This window comes from Euprymna scolopes, chromosome 11 (genome assembly GCF_053919585.1).
Source record: "Euprymna scolopes isolate OS-2025 chromosome 11, ASM5391958v1, whole genome shotgun sequence".
NCBI lineage: Eukaryota > Metazoa > Mollusca > Cephalopoda > Sepiida > Sepiolidae > Euprymna > Euprymna scolopes.
Window position 1 is genome coordinate 3,795,001 of NC_136492.1, and position 21,141 is coordinate 3,816,141.

Here is a 21,141-nt window from a genome sequence, read left to right on the forward strand (position 1 = left end):
GTGTGGGTGATGCACTACCTCAGTCTTCCTTATGCTAATTGTCAGGCCAAAGGCCTTGCACGCGGCTGAAAATTGATCAAGAAGAACCTGGGCTTCCTCAAAGGACGTGGCTACCAGTGCGGCATCGTCAGCGAAGAGCAAGTTGCGAATAATTTCGGTGCGAAGAAGAGTCTTGGCCTTAAACCGTTGATGGTTAAATAAGCCACCGGATGACCGAAATTGAAACTTGACACCAGTGTCAAAATCATCAAATGCATGTTTCAGCATTAGTGAAAAGAAGAGCGCAAAGATGACTAGCACCATTACACATCCCTGTTTGGTCCAATTCGTAACATCAAATGGATCAGACATCATACCATCTGAGACAACACTGGCCCTCATCCCCTCGTGAAAGGAAATGATCACGTTCAGCATGTTTTCTGGAATACCAAGCCTTCTTAAAACTTGCCAAAGAGCATCGCGATTCACAGTGTCGAAGGCCTTCGTCAGGTCAACAAACACCATATACAATTCCTGATTTTTCTCACGGACCTTTTCTGCCACCTGACGTAAGGAAAATATCATGTCAATGGTGCCGCGACCCGACCGAAACCCACACTGGGACTCTGGATACACCTTATCAACGAGACGATTTATGATTCGGTTTAGAATGAACCTAGCCAGAATCTTTCCTGCAATTGAAAGCAGAGATATCCCCCGATGGTTGTCACAGACATTCTTGACTCCCTTATTTTTGTAGAGATGTTTGATGCAGGCATCTTTGTAGTCCTGTGGAACTCGGCCTGCTTTCCATATCTTTACAAAGAGAGCATGGAGCTTTTTTACCAGCACATGCCCACCATGCTTGTACACTTCAGGCGGAATTGGATCCTTTGGTGATGGGGACTTGCCAGAAGCAATTTGTTTGATGGATTCCCATACCTCCTGATAAGCAGGTTCCAATGACAATTCTGGAATATCTGGATTCTGAGGAATAGAGGACACAACATCTCTGTCAATGACAGATGAGGTGTTTAAGACAGTTTCAAAGTGCTCCTTCCAACAATTGAGAATATCTGATTTATCAGTCAGCAATGCCTCTCCATCGGCTGTGTTTAATGGGGAAGCACCACTTTTCTGAGGACCAAATACCTCTTTCAGACCATCATAGAAGGGTTTCGTGTTCTTGCTGTCAACAGCTCCCTGCGGTGCAATTGCCTTATTGTACCACCATTGTTCTTTCATAGCTCGGAGAGCTCGCTGTACCTCACCTTTACACTTTTTGTAGGCTGTGTGCTTCACTGTTGAGTTTTTGTCCTCAATCCAAGATTTGTGAGATGAGTGCATTTGGTTAATCAGTGCTTTAACTTCATCGTCACTTTCGTCAAACCAATCCTGGTGTTTTCTTTTCGGTATTCCAAGGACTTCTACTGCTACAGCTTGAGTTGCTTCTCGCAATGCTTTCCAAGAAGATTCAACATCATCAGTTACATCAACACCCTCAAGGTTTTCATCAAGCTTATTGGAGAGCTCAGTTCTCTTTTCCCTGGATTTAAAAGGGCGAATGAACCCCTTTTCGGGGTCAACGGCCAACTAGCATCATGTGTGTATGTATACTTATATATATATATATATATATATATATATATATTGCGCCGGTACAAGGAAATTACCAGGTTGGTGTCTGGGGGCGCGGTTATACCACTAAGAGAAGGAAACTCTTACATCAAACCTGAGGGTTGTTGTCTGCTTGTTCTGTGGCAATTGGTTTGCACCGAGTAAGTTAATCAGCAGTTCCAAAAAGTGTGGATGGTCCTACACGAGCCTTCACCACTTAAATCAAGTCCTTTGTGTGAGTTTCTGACAGCCTGTCGTAATTTCATTATGAAAACCTCAGACTGTCCTGCAAGAAGTCCACTAGCGATGGAGTGAAAGCGACAGGGACAGGTAAAGGATATTACTGGAAGTCCTCAGCTGGATCTCTGCACAGTGGCGGCTGATGGTAGATGGCCGTTCTAGCACAAACCTGTGAGCAATTGTGCTGTTCGTGTCCTCCATCAGGGACAAAGCAGCCCTATTTAGGGATAGCACTGCTTTCCCTGTGGCGGGGAGCGGGCAATAAAAGGAGCTCTAAAAAATTGCTTGCTCACCACTTAACTTGGCAGCAAAGAATCTCTCAATAGGGTGTTGGAATGTCCATACCCTCCAGGATAATAATGCTGCACCCGAGCGCAAGACAGCCCTTGTTTCTCTTGAGTTACAGAGGTATGATGTTGACATTGCTGTCTTATGTGAAACTCGCTTGCCTGGCAATTCTCAACTTCGAGAGAAAAAGGGTGGATATGACTTCTTTTGGTCAGGAAAGGCAGAAAATGAACCCCGTCAATCAGGCGATGGTTTTGCTATTAAGTCCAAGATGGTAAAGTTCTTGTCGTCTTTTCCCAAAGGCATATCTGATCGTGTGGCAACTCTTTCCCTAGAGTTAGAAGGAAACACCAGGGTGATGCTAGTTAGTTGTTACACCCCAATGTTAGCCAGTTCAGATCAAGAGAAGGATGACTTCTACGATACCCTCCGTGATGTCCTCTCCAGAGTTCGACACCATGATAAACTCGTTCTTGCTGGCGATTTCAATGCTCGTGTTGGTAGTGACTATCTGTCGTGGACCAGTATACTTGGTAAGCATGGCATAGGCAAGGTAAATGCAAATGGTTTATGACTTCTTACAATCTGTAGGGAGTTTGACCTCTGTATTACCAATACAATATTCCAACAACCTGTGCATCGGAGGACGACATGAATGCATCCTCGTTCAAAGGACTGGCATCTTATTGACTTCGTCATAACAAAGTGGAAGCACATGAGTGACTTCAAAATCACTCGCTCTTTCCACACTTCTTGCTATCTTTCGGATCACGCCCTTCTCAGAAGTAAACTGTCGTTGCATGTGCGAAGGCACAGAGTTAAAAAATCAACAGTCCCCAAACGCATTGATGTGCGGCCTCTTAAATCCAGGGAAAAGAGAACTGAGCTCTCCAATAAGCTTGACATATATATATATACATATACATATATATGTATATATATACATATATATATACATATATATGTATATATATACATATATATATACATATATATGTATATATATACATATATATATACATATATATGTATATATATACATATATATATACATATATATGTATATATTTACATATATATATACATATATATGTATATATATACATATATATATATATATATATATATATATATACACATATATATATATATTAGTCATCTGCAGCTAGACAAACAACTACCTCAAGCCAGGATCGAACCCCGATCCCCCAAATGACAGTCGGAGCTTCTAACCGTTGCGCTATGTGGGCAGTGAATTAATAATGTTTTGACATCTAAGCCCGATTTGTTTACACAAAGAGCATCGCTTCATACGCTAATGGTAATTTGTATATCACTTCCCAAATGCTCAACCTAAGATGAGAGCATTATATATATATATATATATATATATATATATATATATTCTATTTTGACAAAGTATTCAATTCCTTCATACATGCTGATTCTATAAACCACAACTGAAACATGTATGCACATTTATAGCCAATAATGTTTGTATGAATAAAGAAAATTCTACAATGATACAGCTTTACTTATTATTCAGCACTATTTTATAAACACCAGAGTTTCATTGGATTAACATTTGGTAAAACATAGCAGTATAATCGTAATATATATATATATATATATATTAGGTTGACAAGAAGGTTCTTGCAGAATTTTTAATTTTGATTTAAAATGATGCATTTTCAAATAAGTTTTCATTATAGTACCTTTACTTTAGATGTCATTTTAAAAAGCCTTTTTCTGCTCTATCTAATCGTTTGAATTTAAATTGTTTGAAAAAAAATTGTCTTTTCAGAATGTTGAATACAAGATGATGAAAAAAAAGCAAATTCACACAATTTTCTCATTTCAATTCAAGCTAGGCAAAAAAGCTGCTGAAACAGCTCACGATGTCAACAAAGTGTTTGGCCCACTACTGTACGCACAACACAATGGTGGTTTAAGAAATTTTGTGGCAAGAACGTGAGTTTTGAAGATGAGCATAGTGGTCAGCCATCGGATGTTGATAACGATCAATTAAGAGCCTTAGTCAAAGCCAATCAATGCACAACTGTTTGAGAAATTGCTTCTGAATCAGACATAACATATACAATGATTTCCAGTCACTTAAGAGAGATTGGAAAGATAAAAAGACTTGATAAATCGGTTCCTCACGAATTGAACGACAACCAAAAGAAACATTGTTATGAAATGTCATCTTCCCTTCTTTTACGCAGCAAGAACGACTCGTTTCTCAACTGGGTTGTGATTTGTTATGAAAAGTGGGTTCTTTACGACAACCAGTAAAGCTCAGCACAGTGATTAGATGTTGACGAAGCTCCATGACACTTCCCGAAGCCAGAGTTGCACTAAAAGAAGGTCATGCTGACTCTGCTTAGTGATCTGTGACCGATCTCATCCATTAGTATTTTAATGCAGGCAAAACCATTACGGCAGAGAACTACTGTCAACAAATGAATGAAATGCATCAGAAACTTCAACAACAATACCCAGCATTAGTCAACAGAAAAGACCCAATTCTCCTCCATGACAATGCCTGACCGCATGTTGCTAAACTGACTCTACAGAAGTTGAATGAATTGGGCTACAAAACTTTGCCTCATACACTAAGTATTGTCAACAAATGAATGAAATGCATCAGAAACTTCAACAACAATACCCAGCATTAGTCAACAGAAAAGACCCTACAGAAGTTGAATGAATTGGGGTACAAAACTTTGCCTCATACACTATACTCTCCACCTCTTCACCTATTGACTACCACTTTTTGAAGCATCTCGACAACTTCCTGCATGAGAAATGCTTCAAAAACCTAAGCGATATCACAAACGCTTTCAGCGACTTCATCACCACCAGAATGCAAGATTTTTATGTTACTCGCATAAATACAATTGTTTTGCGTTGGCAAAAGTGTGTTGATTCTGATGGTGCTTATTTCGATCAATTTTTGTTTGTCCATCTGAATTTAAAAGTTGAAAAATACAAGAACTTTCTTGTCAGCCTGAGATATATATATATATATATATATATATATATATATATATATATATATATATATATTAAACTAAATAACTATTTTAAAATTGGCATTCCGGCATATTTTTCGAGACATTTCATTGTTGCCTTAAAATCTTGTAATCGTAAAATAAATTTAAACTTGACAAATTTTATGTAAATACATTTTCAGTCACAACTCATACACTGTAAAGTTTACGGTAAAAAATAAACTGTCATATTTTAAAACAAGCAAAACATAATTGTCTGCAAAGTGTCTTCTATTAGGATTGTTCTGCACAACCTCAGTTACACTTGTTTAATAAACATCATGGTGCTTCTATATTATAATAATGAAAAAAATATTGAATTTCAAGTAAAACAAATGGTATCTATGTAATTGTCATGTCGCAAATAGTAACATATCCAAAAATTATGGAAAACGATTAGGTAGAAGAATAATTATTCATGACAAACCGTTCCGATAAGGGTAAAAACAGTTTCGATAAGGTTACATGCTGGGGCGAACATATTGGGTCATGTGAAAGGGGGAGTAACTCGGTTGAAACAATGTGTTGCAGACAGATTTCATTCAAAAACAAAAAATAAACATATATACCTAATTTGTGATTTTCTTAAAAAATAACTTTTTTTTTTTTTAACTGTTTGAATTTTTAATTCTTTTTTGTAAAAAAAAAAAATTACTGATTGAATTTGTGAAAAATTGAAAACTTGATTACTTCCACATGTTAACTTTCCAATTCCAATCGGTAGATTTAATCAATGTCTTTTTTCATGAATAATTATTTTTCTATTTTATTGTTTTCTGTAATTTTTGGATATGTTACTATTTGCGACATGACAATTACATGGCTACCATTTGTTTTACTTGAAAGTCAATTTTTTTTTTTTTCTTATAATATAGAAGTACCAACCTCAGTTAAAAAGCAAAAAAGGGGAAATAACTTGTGTTAGCACTTTCTTCTTTACCTATTTCCATTTTTGAGAAAACACCCTTTCTGGGCAATACCGGGTAGCCTTACTGTTGGAATACAATCCAAAATATCATGATTTTATTTATTTTTGGATTCTTTGAATTATCTCTTCTTTGACAAGCTTCCATAGTAACTCAGCTTTTTTTGTTTTGTTTTTAACTAACCACATTTTCATCTTTTTTATTTTGTTTTTAACTAACAACATTTTCATCTTTTTTATTTTGTTTTTAACTAACAACATTTTCCTTCGGCTATTTTGTGCTTTTCACTTTTTTTTTTTTTTTTCCGATTTTCCAGTTTCAAATTTTTTTCATAATATTTGTATAAATTTGAAGTGTAGCAGGGTAAGTTGCTACCTGTGATTTTATTTATTTTTTTAAATTTATTTTTTCCAGTTTTCTGTTTGTTTACCTAATTTGTTAAAAATTTGGTTTTGTGGATTTCTACATGAAATTTGTGGGAAATCAACAATTAATCGAACAAAAGTTTCCAATAAGTCCATACACTGTCTACCAAGCTTCAACTCCTGTACCATCACTGGGCTTGTTTTACACGTGTTTTAACAGAATGTGCTCTGATTAACTTAGTGCACTTTGTCCCTCCCTGCAACATAGATATATTCAAATAAGTAAACTAGCCTCCACCCCCATAGAAGTTCCCAAATACCGGAACCCCCCCCCCTATAAATCATTTATTGAATTATTTTATTTTGAGCTTTCATGATAAAAACATCTTTTAGCTATTAGTCCAATGAAATTTAAATCCTATCTATCATATATATATTAGATTGGTGTAAAAATGTTTTTTTTTTGTTTTTTTTGACGTTCAACTTCAAAAAAATCATAATTCCTTTTTTCATAATAAACTTTATTAATTGAAATAAGAACCATTGAAATCGAAACATTTTTGCCAACGAGAAACAAGTTTATTCATCCCATTAGCATAGAAATCCGGATTTCTGGAAGCAATGAAGTCATTGAAGGCCAATTCGGCATCATCTTGGATTTTGAAGCATTTTTCGCGCAGGAAGTTGTCAAGATGCTTGAAAAAGTGATAATCAGTGGGCGAGAGGTCCGGTGAATATGGCGGATGAGACAGTCTCGTAGCCCAATTCGTTCAGCTTCTGCAGGGTCAGTTGAGCAACATGTGGGCGAGTGTTGTTATGGAGGAGGATTGGTTCCATTCATGTTGACCAATCTCGGACACATACGTTGGAGTTTCTAGTGCATTTCGTCAATTTGTCGGCAGTACTTCTCTGACGTAATTGGATTCAAGAAACTGTGATGGATGAGACAAGCCACAGACTACCAAACATCATAACCTTTTTTTTGTGCAATTTCTGCTTCAGGAAGTGTTGTGGAGCTTCTCCGGCATCCAACCACTTGTGCTGAATGTCACCGGTTGTCATAGAGGATCCATGTCTCATTATCCGCTCAAGAAATGGGTTGTTTCTGTTGTGTAGAAGACACCTCAAAACAACAATATTTTTTTTTATTATCGTTCAATTCATGTGGCACCCATTTATCCAACTTTTTTGACTTCCCTATTTGCTTTAAGTGGCAACAACTGTTGAGTGGTCAACCTCGAGTTCAACAGCAACTTCTTGTGATTTTACGAGGATCAGCTTCAATTAAGGCTTTCAAATGTTCGTTATCAACTGCAGTCGGCTGGCCGCAGTCATCTTCATCTTTGAGGCTTTCAACATCATTGCGAAATTTCTAGAATCACTATTGTGCCACACATTCATTAGTGGTTCCTGGATCAAACGCATCATTGATATCACAAGCTGTCTCTGCAGCTTTTCAGCCTACTTTGAACTGGAACAAGAAGAATTGTGTAGATTTGAATTTTGGTCATGCTATCAAAAAGCCTGCAAAAAAAATGAAGTGATTGAGAACAGTGACGAATAACGCAATTCAATAAAGCGAAAAACGCGCTTCACACGATATATAACATGGCTATATATATATATATATATATATATATATATATATCCATGAATTAATTCAGAAATCTTTATATCTATGAAAGTGAAATTGTGTGTGTGTGTACATTTCCCTACTAAACTACTTTGTCAATTTTCAGTCTACAGACTCAAGATTTGACAAAAGGGATATTGAGATTGGGAAAATTTTTTAATCGATTTTCAGCCAGAAATTTGGCTGTCAAGGGGTCAAAGTTCAACAATTTTACCTTTGAGAACTCTACCAAAATCCTCCGTCAATTTTGGGTCTAAACACTTGAAATTTTAGATGTAGGTTACTTGGATATTGGATCAAACTTTTTAATTTGTTTTGAGCCTAAAACAATAAATGCTAAGGGGTTAAAATTGGGGTCAAACTTAAAAAAAATTGACCTCTACAGTCTCTACCAAATTACTCAGCCAATGTTTGGTCTAAACAGTTTAAATTTTACACAAAGTAAGCTGGTGAACATGAACTTTGGAGGTAGACTTTTGTCATTCATTCACTATATATATATATATATATATATATACACACACACACTAGAGATATCACGATCACATACATAGACATGTAATAAGAGACACACTAGAGATATCACGATCACATACATAGACATGTAATAAGATCATATATATACACACACATATGTAATAAGATCATATATATACACACACACATATGTAATAAGATCATATATATACACACACACATATGTAATAAGATCATATATATACACACACACACACATGTAATAAGATCATATATATACATGTATATATATAACATATATACATGTATATATGTAACATATGTAATAAGATCATATATATATACACACACACACACATATGTAATAAGATCATATATATACACACACACACACATATGTAATAAGATCATATATATATACACACACGCATATGTAATAAGATCATATATACACACACACACATGTAATAAGATCATACATATACATGTATATATATACATATATATACATGTAATATATACATATATATACATGTAATAAGATCATATAATATATATAAAATAAGATATATATATATATACATGTAATTAGATCATATAATATATATATATACATGTAATAAGATCATATATATGCACACACACATATGTAATAAGATCATATATATACACACACACATATGTAATAAGATCATATATATACACACACACACATGTAATAAGATCATATATATACACGCACACACACTAGACATATCACGATCACATACATAGACATGTAATAAGATCATATATATACACACACACACATATGTAATAAGATCATATATATATACACACACACATATGTAATAAGATCATATATATACACACACACATATGTAATAAGATCATATATATACACACACACATGTAACAAGATCATATATATACACACACACACATGTAATAAGATCATATATATACACACACATGTAATAAGATCATATATACACACACACACACACACTAGACATATCACGATCACATACATAGACATGTAATAAGATCATATATATACACACACACATATGTAATAAGATCATATATATACACACACACATATGTAATAAGATCATATATATACACACACACACACATGTAATAAGATCATATATATACACACACACATATGTAATAAGATCATATATATACACACACACATATGTAATAAGATCATATATATACACACACACACACACATGTAATAAGATCATATATATACACACACACACATGTAATAAGATCATATATATATACACACACACCCACACTAGACATATCACGATCACATACATAGACATGTAATAAGATCATATATATACACACACACATATGTAATAAGATCATATATATACACACACACACATGTAATAAGATCATATATATACACACACACATGTAATAAGATCATATATATACACACACACATATGTAATAAGATCATATATATACACACACACACATATGTAATAAGATCATATATATACACACACACATATGTAATAAGATCATATATATACACACACATATGTAATAAGATCATATATATACACACACATATGTAATAAGATCATATATATATACACACACACACATATGTAATAAGATCATATATATACACACACACATATGTAATAAGATCATATATATACACACACACATATGTAATAAGATCATATATATACACACACACATGTATATATATGATCTTATTACATATGTGTGTGTGTATATATATGATCTTATTACATATGTGTGTGTGTATATATATATGATCTTATTACATGTCTATGTATGTGATCGTGATATCTCTAGTGTGTCTCTTATTACATGTCTATGTATGTGATCGTGATATCTCGTGTGTGTGTGTGTGTGTGTATATATATATATATATATATATATATATATATATATATATATATATATAGTGAATGAATGACAAAAGTCTACCTCCAAAGTTCATGTTCACCAGCTTACTTTGTGTAAAATTTAAACTGTTTAGACCAAACATTGGCTGAGTAATTTGGTAGAGACTGTAGAGGTCAATTTTTTTTAAGTTTGACCCCAATTTTAACCCCTTAGCATTTATTGTTTTGGGCTCAAAACAAATTAAAAAGTTTGATCCAATATCCAAGTAACCTACATCTAAAATTTCAAGTGTTTAGACCCAAAATTGACGGAGGATTTTGGTAGAGTTTTCAAAGGTAAAATTGTTGAACTTTGACCCCTTGACAGCCAAATTTCTGAATTAAAGGAATAAATTGTAAGAGGGTTAACGACTTAATAAATTTGATATTTTGTCGTTTTTTTTGGGGGGGGGGGTTATTATTTGTTATAGCACTTATTTTTATTATATGATTTTTGTGATGATTTGCACGTGTGACATTGATGATGTGTGGCCATAACTTCATATTTTACCAAGGTATTTAAAACTGCATCAACATACACGGATTTCATTTTGCTTGTTTTTCCAACGTACAAACGATGTCACACGTGCAAATCATCACAAAAATCATATAATAAAAATAAGTGCTATAACAAATAATAACTCCCCCCCCTCAAAAAAAATGACAAAATATCAAATTTATTAAGTCGTTAACCCTCTTACAATTTATTCCTTTAATTCAGTTGACTTTTATAATTCTTGACAATATCCGTTTTGTAGCAAAAAATTAATTATTATATCAATCAGTGAATCTATTCTGCCCTTAACTCATCAGAAGAAATAGCAACAATCAATCCATCAAAAGAAAATAAAGTGTGTTTTGATATGATTAAAATCTGGAAATCGGAAGAGAAGCTGTAAATACCTTATAATATGTTTACATTACGCCATTTTGAATATATATATATATATATATATGATGACAAAGTCACCATAGCTTTTTTCTGTTTCTTGGTCTTCTCTGACCGATTCTTCCTGTCACTGGGCGATGCTGTAAAGGAACATCTGAGCAAAACAACGCCGATTTTCTGGCATGGATTACTTTATTCGTCTATGAGTGAAATGCCATTGTCCTGTGTGTGACTTTTGTCATTCTCACCCGTCCTTCAACATGGTCATACCATTAAAGGCAGTTCTTCAGCACATATCTTCCTATATCATTATATCGGTCATGTTGCTCAGACCAAATTGACTCTTTCCCTTTGTAGATCTCTATTTTCCATGGCCCTAGGAAGATCTTCAAGTTGTATGCCAGTATCTTCTGTTGTTTCCAAAGGAGAGAAGGAAAATTATGGATGTTCACATATCCAAACGAACACAATGTTCGACTACATTGTGATGATAAATAGGAACTCGATCAATAGTATCACTCCAAAGGAGCCATTTCTTCTGATCACCACATAATCACACATTGAATATCAATCTCAGTTCACAAGATGGTCCCCCCTCGCCAAACTTTCGCAAGAAACACCCGTCTAGCTGAAACCACTATTAATAATTCCCCCCACTCTTTATCTGCGCCTAAACCTAAACATAGATTCCGTGAAAAAAGCTTTCTCCTTAGAACTGCATGCCTGTGGAACTGTCTTCCGTTTTCCTGCTTTCCAGCTGACTACAATCTGATTGTCTTCAAGTCCAACGTAAACAAGTTCTTGATGAGCTCTTCCACTTAAATTAACAAATTTACTACTGTACACTCTTAACCCTTATCCTCGAGTGGTCTTTGGGCCTTGATAAGTGGTGATGACTCTATAAAAAAAATTTTTTTTTAAATAATCCAAAATCATGCGCAAATGCCAACTGCAACTGGGAGCTACTGCAACAAAATAAGGATCTATAAAAGCAATTGAGATTCACGATAAGAAATCGCTATAAGATATTTCAAAGGAATGATACCAATGAAAATAAAGACGTTGAAGACACACATAAAAACTTCAACAAAACCGATGATAAAACTGTAGATATATTAATTCCAAACAAAGAAAACGTGAGACAAAAGGCGGCTTTGGAAAATGAAATAATTCAAGTTAAAAGAAAAAACTAAACAGGTTGGCACTAACAAAAAAACACCATCAATAGCAGAAACAACTTAAAAAAAACACCATCAATAGCAGAAACAACTTAAAAAAACACCATCAATAGCAGAAACAACTTAAAAAAACACCATCAATAGCAGAAACAACAAAAAAAACACCATCAATAGCAGAAACAACTTAAAAAAACACCATCAATAGCAGAAACAACAAAAAACACCATCAATAGCAGAAACAACAAAAAACACCATCAATAGCAGAAATAACTTAAAAAAACCACCATCAATAGCAGAAACAACTTAAAAAAACACCATCAATAGCAGAAACAACAAAAAACACCATCAATAGCAGAAACAACAAAAAACACCATCAATAGCAGAAACAACAAAAAACACCATCAATAGCAGAAACAACTTAAAAAAACACCATCAATAGCAGAAACAACTTAAAAAACACCATCAATAGCAGAAACAACTTAAAAAAAACACCATCAATAGCAGAAACAACTTAAAAAAACACCATCAATAGCAGAAACAACAAAAAAACACCATCAATAGCAGAAACAACTTAAAAAAAACACCATCAATAGCAGAAACAACAAAAAAAACACCATCAATAGCAGAAACAACTTAAAAAACACCATCAATAGCAGAAACAACAAAAAAACACCATCAATAGCAGAAACAATTTAAAAAAACACCATCAATAGCAGAAACAACTTAAAAAAACACCATCAATAGCAGAAACAACAAAAAAAACACCATCAATAGCAGAAACAACTTAAAAAAACACCATCAATAGCAGAAACAACAAAAAAACACCATCAATAGCAGAAACAACTTAAAAAAAACACCATCAATAGCAGAAACAACAAAAAAAAACACCATCAATAGCAGAAACAACTTTAAAAAAACACCATCAATAGCAGAAACAACAAAAAAACACCATCAATAGCAGAAACAACTTAAAAAAAACACCATCAATAGCAGAAACAACAAAAAAAACACCATCAATAGCAGAAACAACTTAAACAAACACCATCAATAGCATAAACAGCAAAAAACACCATCAATAGCAGAAACAACTTAAAAAAAAACCATCAATAGCAGAAACAACTTAAAAAAACACCATCAATAGCAGAAACAACTTAAAAAAACACCATCAATAGCAGAAACAACTTAAAAAAACACCATCAATAGCAGAAACAACTTAAAAAAAACACCATCAATAGCAGAAACAACTTAAAAAAAACACCATCAATACCAGAAACAACAAATAAAACACCATCAATAGCAGAAACAACTTTAAAAAAACACCATCAATAGCAGAAACAACTTAAAAAAACACCATCAATAGCAGAAACAACAAAAAAACACCATCAATAGCAGAAACAACTTAAAAAAACACCATCAATAGCAGAAACAACAAAAAAAACACCATCAATAGCAGAAACAACTTAAAAAAACACCATCAATAGCAGAAACAACAAAAAAACACCATCAATAGCAGAAACAACTTAAAAAAAACACCATCAATAGCAGAAACAACAAAAAAAACACCATCAATAGCAGAAACAACAAAAAAAAACACCATTAATAGCAGAAACAACTTAAAAAAACACCATCAATAGCAGAAACAACAAAAAAACACCATCAATAGCAGAAACAACTTAAAAAAAACACCATCAATAGCAGAAACAACAAAAAAAACACCATCAATAGCAGAAACAACAAAAAAAAACACCATCAATAGCAGAAACAACTTAAAAAAAACACCATCAATAGCAGAAACAACTTAAAAAAAAAACACCATCAATAGCAGAAACAACTTAAAAAAACACCATCAATAGCAGAAACAACTTAAAAAAACACCATCAATAGCAGAAACAACAAAAAAAACACCATCAATAGCAGAAACAATTTAAAAAAACACCATCAATAGCAGAAACAACTTAAAAAAAACACCATCAATAGCAGAAACAACAAAAAAAACACCATCAATAGCAGAAACAACAAATAAAACACCATCAATAGCAGAAACAACTTTAAAAAAACACCATCAATAGCAGAAACAACTTAAAAAAACACAATCAATAGCAGAAACAACTTAAAAAAACACCATCAATAGCAGAAACAACAAAAAAAAACACCATCAATAGCAGAAACAACTTAAAAAAAACACCATCAATAGCAGAAACAACTTAAAAAAAACACCATCAATAGCAGAAACAACTTAAAAAAAACACCATCAATAGCAGAAACAACAAAAAAACACCATCAATAGCAGAAACAACTTAAACAAACACCATCAATAGCAGAAACAACTTAAAAAAACACCATCAATAGCAGAAACAACTTAAAAAAACACCATCAATAGCAGAAACAACTTAAAAAAACACCATCAATAGCAGAAACAACTTAAAAAAACACCATCAATAGCAGAAACAACTTAAAAAAACACCATCAATAGCAGAAACAACTTAAAAAAACACCATCAATAGCAGAAACAACTTAAAAAAACACCATCAATAGCAGAAACAACTTAAAAAAACACCATCAATAGCAGAAACAACTTAAAAAAACACCATCAATAGCAGAAACAACAAAAAAAACACCATAAATAGCAGAAACAACTTAAAAAAAACACCATCAATAGCAGAAACAACTTAAAAAAACACCATCAATAGCAGAAACAACTTAAAAAAAACACCATCAATAGTAGAAACAACTTAAAAAAACACCATCAATAGCAGAAACAACAAAAAAACACCATCAATAGCAGAAACAACTTTAAAAAAACACCATCAATAGCTGAAACAACTTAAAAAAAAACACCATCAATAGCAGAAACAACAAAAAAACACCATCAATAGCAGAAACAACAAAAAAACACCATCAATAGCAGAAACAACAAAAAAACACCATCAATAGCAGAAACAACAAAAAAACACCATCAATAGCTGAAACAACTTAAAAAAAAACACCATCAATAGCAGAAACAACAAAAAAACACCATCAATAGCAGAAACAACAAAAAAAAACACCATCAATAGCAGAAACAACAAAAAAACACCATCAATAGCAGAAACAACTTAAAAAAACACCATCAATAGCTGAAACAACTTAAAAAAAAACACCATCAATAGCAGAAACAACAAAAAAACACCATCAATAGCAGAAACAACAAAAAAACACCATCAATAGCAGAAACAACAAAAAAACACCATCAATAGCTGAAACAACTTAAAAAAAAACACCATCAATAGCAGAAACAACAAAAAAACACCATCAATAGCAGAAACAACAAAAAAACACCATCAATAGCAGAAACAACAAAAAAACACCATCAATAGCAGAAACAACTTAAAAAAACACCATCAATAGCTGAAACAACTTTAAAAAAAACACCATCAATAGCTGAAACAACAAAAAAACACCATCAATAGCTGAAACAACTTAAAAAAACACCATCAATAGCAGAAACAACTTAAAAAAAACACCATCAATAGCAGAAACAACTTAAAAAAACACCATCAATAGCAGAAACAACTTAAAAAAACACCATCAATAGCTGAAACAACTTTAAAAAAAACACCATCAATAGCTGAAACAACAAAAAAACACCATCAATAGCTGAAACAACTTAAAAAAACACCATCAATAGCAGAAACAACTTAAAAAAAACACCATCAATAGCAGAAACAACTTAAAAAAACACCATCAATAGCAGAAACAACTTAAAAAAAACACCATCAATAGCAGAAACAACTTAAAAAAAACACCATCAATAGCAGAAACAACTTTAAAAAAACACCATCAATAGCAGAAACAACTTAAAAAAAACACCATCAATAGCAGAAACAACTTAAAAAAAACACCATCAATAGCAGAAACAACTTTAAAAAAACACCATCAATAGCAGAAACAACTTAAAAAAAACACCATCAATAGTAGAAACAACTTAAAAAAACACCATCAATAGCAGAAACAACTTAAAAAAAACACCATCAATAGCAGAAACAACTTAAAAAAAACACCATCAATAGCAGAAACAACTTTAAAAAAACACCATCAATAGCAGAAACAACTTAAAAAAAACACCATCAATAGTAGAAACAACTTAAAAAAAACACCATCAATAGCAGAAACAACTTAAAAAAAACACCATCAATAGCAGAAACAACTTAAAAAAAACACCATCAATAGCAGAAACAACTTTAAAAAAACACCATCAATAGCAGAAACAACTTAAAAAAACACCATCAATAGTAGAAACAACTTAAAAAAAACACCATCAATAGTAGAAACAACTTAAAAAAAACACCATCAATAGCAGAAACAACTTAAAAAAACACCATCAATAGCAGAAACAACTTAAAAAAACACCATCAATAGCAGAAACAACTTTAAAAAAACACCATCAATAGCAGAAACAACTTAAAAAAACACCATCAATAGTAGAAACAACTTAAAAAAAACACCATCAATAGCAGAAACAACTTAAAAAAAACACCATCAATAGTAGAAACAACTTAAAAAAAACACCATCAATAGCAGAAACAACTTAAAAAAAACACCATCAATAGCAGAAACAACTTAAAAAAAACACCATCAATAGCAGAAACAACTTAAAAAAACACCATCAATAGCAGAAACAACTTAAAAAAACACCATCAATAGCAGAAACAACTTAAAAAAACACCATCAATAGCAGAAACAACTTAAAAAAAACACCATCAATAGTAGAAACAACTTAAAAAAAACACCATCAATAGCAGAAACAACTTAAAAAAAACACCATCAATAGCAGAAACAACTTAAAAAAAACACCATCAATAGCAGAAACAACTTAAAAAAAACACCATCAATAGCAGAAACAACTTAAAAAAAACACCATCAATAGCAGAAACAACTTAAAAAAAACAAAGAAACTCAGAAAGATTTAGAAGATGCATATCTCGAAGAACAGCAGAACTACAGACAATCTCAGATTGATTAAATCACAAATGTCACCGAAAGTAGACGACCTTCACTTGCATGGCAAACAATGATATTTACAGGCAGAAAAAGTTACTAACAAAAAGATCTTCCTTATACAATCCAGATTTCATCTTTCTCTGACGTCATAAGATCTAAGTTTGTCTCCAAGATACACATTGAACATCGATCATATCATTCTGATATCATTTCTCTCCATGCAACTCATATCCTCAACCTTCACTGGTCAGGTTTGACTTATTTACATCATATTACATTGATCGATAATGGTAATGCTCTGCTTGTTAATAATGACAGATGTTTTTTTTTTTACTTCATCCACTGGCATGCATTAGATGGCTTTAAGAAACCAACTTCCAAAATAACCTATCTCTGGTCAGGTCTTTATTTATCCTTCAGGTCTGTTTTTATAATTCCTCCCATGTTTTCTCTGGCATTTCCCTGCTGATTGCCTTTGCTACCTCAGCTATTAACACAGAACCGCTCATTCATTCTGTCAATGTGACCATACCAGTGGGATCTGCTTTCTAGTAATCTCAATACAGGTTGGAATGATACAGTTGTCACCCTAAAGAAAACGATACTACATCTTTATTTTAAAACTTTTATTGAAAAAAATCAATTCAGGTAACTTGATTAAGTAGTAGAGATGACATCTATTTAATGTAGCCGCCTTCATACAGAACTGGGAGCACGCTTTGTCCACAAGCGCTGGCGGGAGCTCTGTGAATACTCGGCAAATGATGGTGATTAGGCTGGCTTTAATGTTGTGGGAGGTCATGTTGGTGATGTTCTCAACATATGACCAACGAAGTAGTCCTGCGGGTTCAGCAGGGTTGTGGAGTCAGATGGTAAAAGTCTGACTCCTAGGATGCCGATTCCGACTCTTTTGATATCTTCGACCCCTGACTTCTTTACCCCTTTGTGGAAATCTATTCTGCAGATCCATATACCAGCCTCCCACATCTATTCAGCATTTTATAAATACTTTTCATGTATATCATTTTTTACGTTTAACATTCACTTGTATGATAAATATACTCACGTATACACTCGACCAGCTTTATAGAATGAGTTAAGATAGAAAAGGGATAAAAAAAATTTACAATGAAATTTTATTGTGCTATCAGTTCAAAAGGGAATACAATATTTAGGAATAGGGAAACCTCTTTAGGCTATGATATTTCGAAGCTAAACGCTTCTCTTCAGCAGAGGGAAGTAAAGACATATTATACAGAGAAGAAATATTTTAAAAGATAATATTGCCTTTATCAAAAGAGGGTCAAAGGAAAAACAGGAGAAAGCTATAAAGGGCTGCAGTATCCTGGGTTGGTTCTTATTGATTTAGGCTCGTTTTTTGTTTTGTTTTTCTGGATGAGATTGTAATTCCGGATCAATCCTGAACTAATCCAATTGCTAAATTCCATTTGATGCAGGAACTGGATAACTTTTGGATTACAATCCGATTGTTATCCAATGTAATCCACAGTGATCTCACTCAAAGACAGAATTTTCATTGATCCTGTGTGACATCACAACCAAAAGTTGTCCAGACAGGATTTACAGTGATCCGACGGACCAAAATATCTTGAAGTAGAAGCATTGCAGTACAGTACTAAATATGATATATCTCCAAAAATAAAAGCAAAACCATGCAAAACAAAAACTGCTAAATTGTGCAACTGGTAAAACTAAACAGGAAAACCATGTAAAAAAAATTAAAAAATTTATTGGAATAAAATAAAATACGCATCAAGTGCGCTTGAGAACCAAATCACAACATAATTTTAGGAAAATAAACAAATATTTTACTTGTTTGAAATTTATAACATTTCAAAATATAACTGCTGAGATACAACGTGCGGCTCTTTACAGACTTTTCTTTCTCCAACTTTACAACATGGCAAGAAGAAAAGAAAAGAAAAACAACATACTGAAGATGGAGTTTAGCTCCAAAATATATTTATGTTATAAATTTCAAACAAGTAAAATATTTGTTTATTTTCCTCATATTACTTGTGATTTGGCTTTCAAGCGCACTTGATGCATATTTTATTTTATTCAAATTAAATCAACGTTTCTATATGGAATTCACACCCTTGACGAAATTATTAGACTTAAGGAGTCGGATAAAAAGTTCCAACTTCAACTCCTAGTACTCTTAGAAATCTGACTCCAACTGCAACCCTGGGGTTCAGGTCGGGGGAGGAGCAGTAAGAGAAGGATAGAAAGTCATATCACTTCTTCTGAAGCCAAGCCTGGGTCTCTTTGTATTTGTGGGCTGGTGCTAAGTCCTGCTGCCACACCCACGGTCTGCCAGCGGCCACCTGATTGCACCAGAGGATCACCACACTCTTCAGCACATCCAGGTACACTTTGGTGTTGACTTTCAAGCCGACTTCGAAAATGTGAGGTGGCATGATGTGGCCTTCACTTGAAAGCACACCAAAGACCATAACCGTGGCTGGAAACTTTGTTTTCATCACCCTGGGCATGTCTCTGTTATTCATGGCAATGCAGCGATGCATTTTGAGGATGTTGGCAATGGTCCTGTTATCATAACTTGGGTCAGTGGAGAGCATGAGTTGTACAGTGGCGCATCTCCGATCTTGCTTGTTAAATTTTGTGTTAATTACAGACTTGATAGAAAGCTTCTATCATTCTTGGGATTTGTATACAACTGACCAACTAGTAGATGGTCTGCAACAAAAAAAAAGAAAACCGGTTTTAATCAAACGGAAATGGAATCATATCGTCTTTTCTAGGGCAACAATTTTATCATTCCACCCTGTATGTATGTTTTCTATTTTAAAAATTTTTTTTAACCTTGTATATTTCTTTTTTTTTCTTTTAACTATTCCAGGTGGGAAAGATGGACGAACGCCTTCCAAAGCATATTCCATTCACTATCCTGTCAGGAGACAAAGGTTTTTTGGAAATTGAAAACCAGATGAAGACCTCAAAGAGGCATGCCAAGGTTATTGATCCGCACCAAGCCCAAAAGGAATCCTATGACTTTTTGTACATTTTATTAAAAAGCGTAGGAGATAAGTAAACCTCCCCCACCTTCCCCCACCCTTTTTTTAAGCAACTTATTAAAAAATAGTTTTACTCAATAAACTACATAAAAAATTCTTCCTTTTTTTTTTTTTTTTTTCAATACCATATTTAAACTAACATTTTTAATCATTTGTATTTTAAGCACGGAAGGTCATCTACCAGATTAATATATTTTTGCGTTATATTTTGCCTTCCTGCTTGGCCTTTGGTTCATCGAATCATTATTTCTATATGGTGCTAAACAACTAATATATCGTATAGTTGATGATAATATCCGTATAAGGTTTTTTTTTATTATATACTACTCCATGGTTACGTCCATATGAAATATTGCTGATAAAAAGAAAAACACAAAAAAAAAAAAAAACTTTTATGAAGTACTTACCTGTGATGGAAAAAATACTGTTCACCAAAACTTATGGAAATTAATCCAGTAATTTTGCTTTTATTTATGAAATTCTACTTTTTATCTGTAGCCAGAATTCC

At 33.3% G+C, this 21,141-nt stretch overlaps 1 protein-coding gene across 2 annotated transcripts in view; it reads left to right on the forward strand.

The window, feature by feature from the left end:
• The window catches only part of LOC145287738 (uncharacterized), a 137,594-nt gene extending 116,864 nt beyond the window's left edge, over positions 1–20,730 (forward strand). For both annotated transcript variants that reach the window (XM_080135503.1, XM_080135502.1), the window contains exon 10: positions 20,459–20,730. In XM_080135503.1, coding sequence (XP_079991629.1) covers positions 20,459–20,650 — 192 coding nt within the window. In that variant the 3' untranslated portion in view covers positions 20,651–20,730. The remainder of the gene's footprint in view (positions 1–20,458) is intronic.
• Positions 20,731–21,141: the final 411 nt, after the last annotated feature.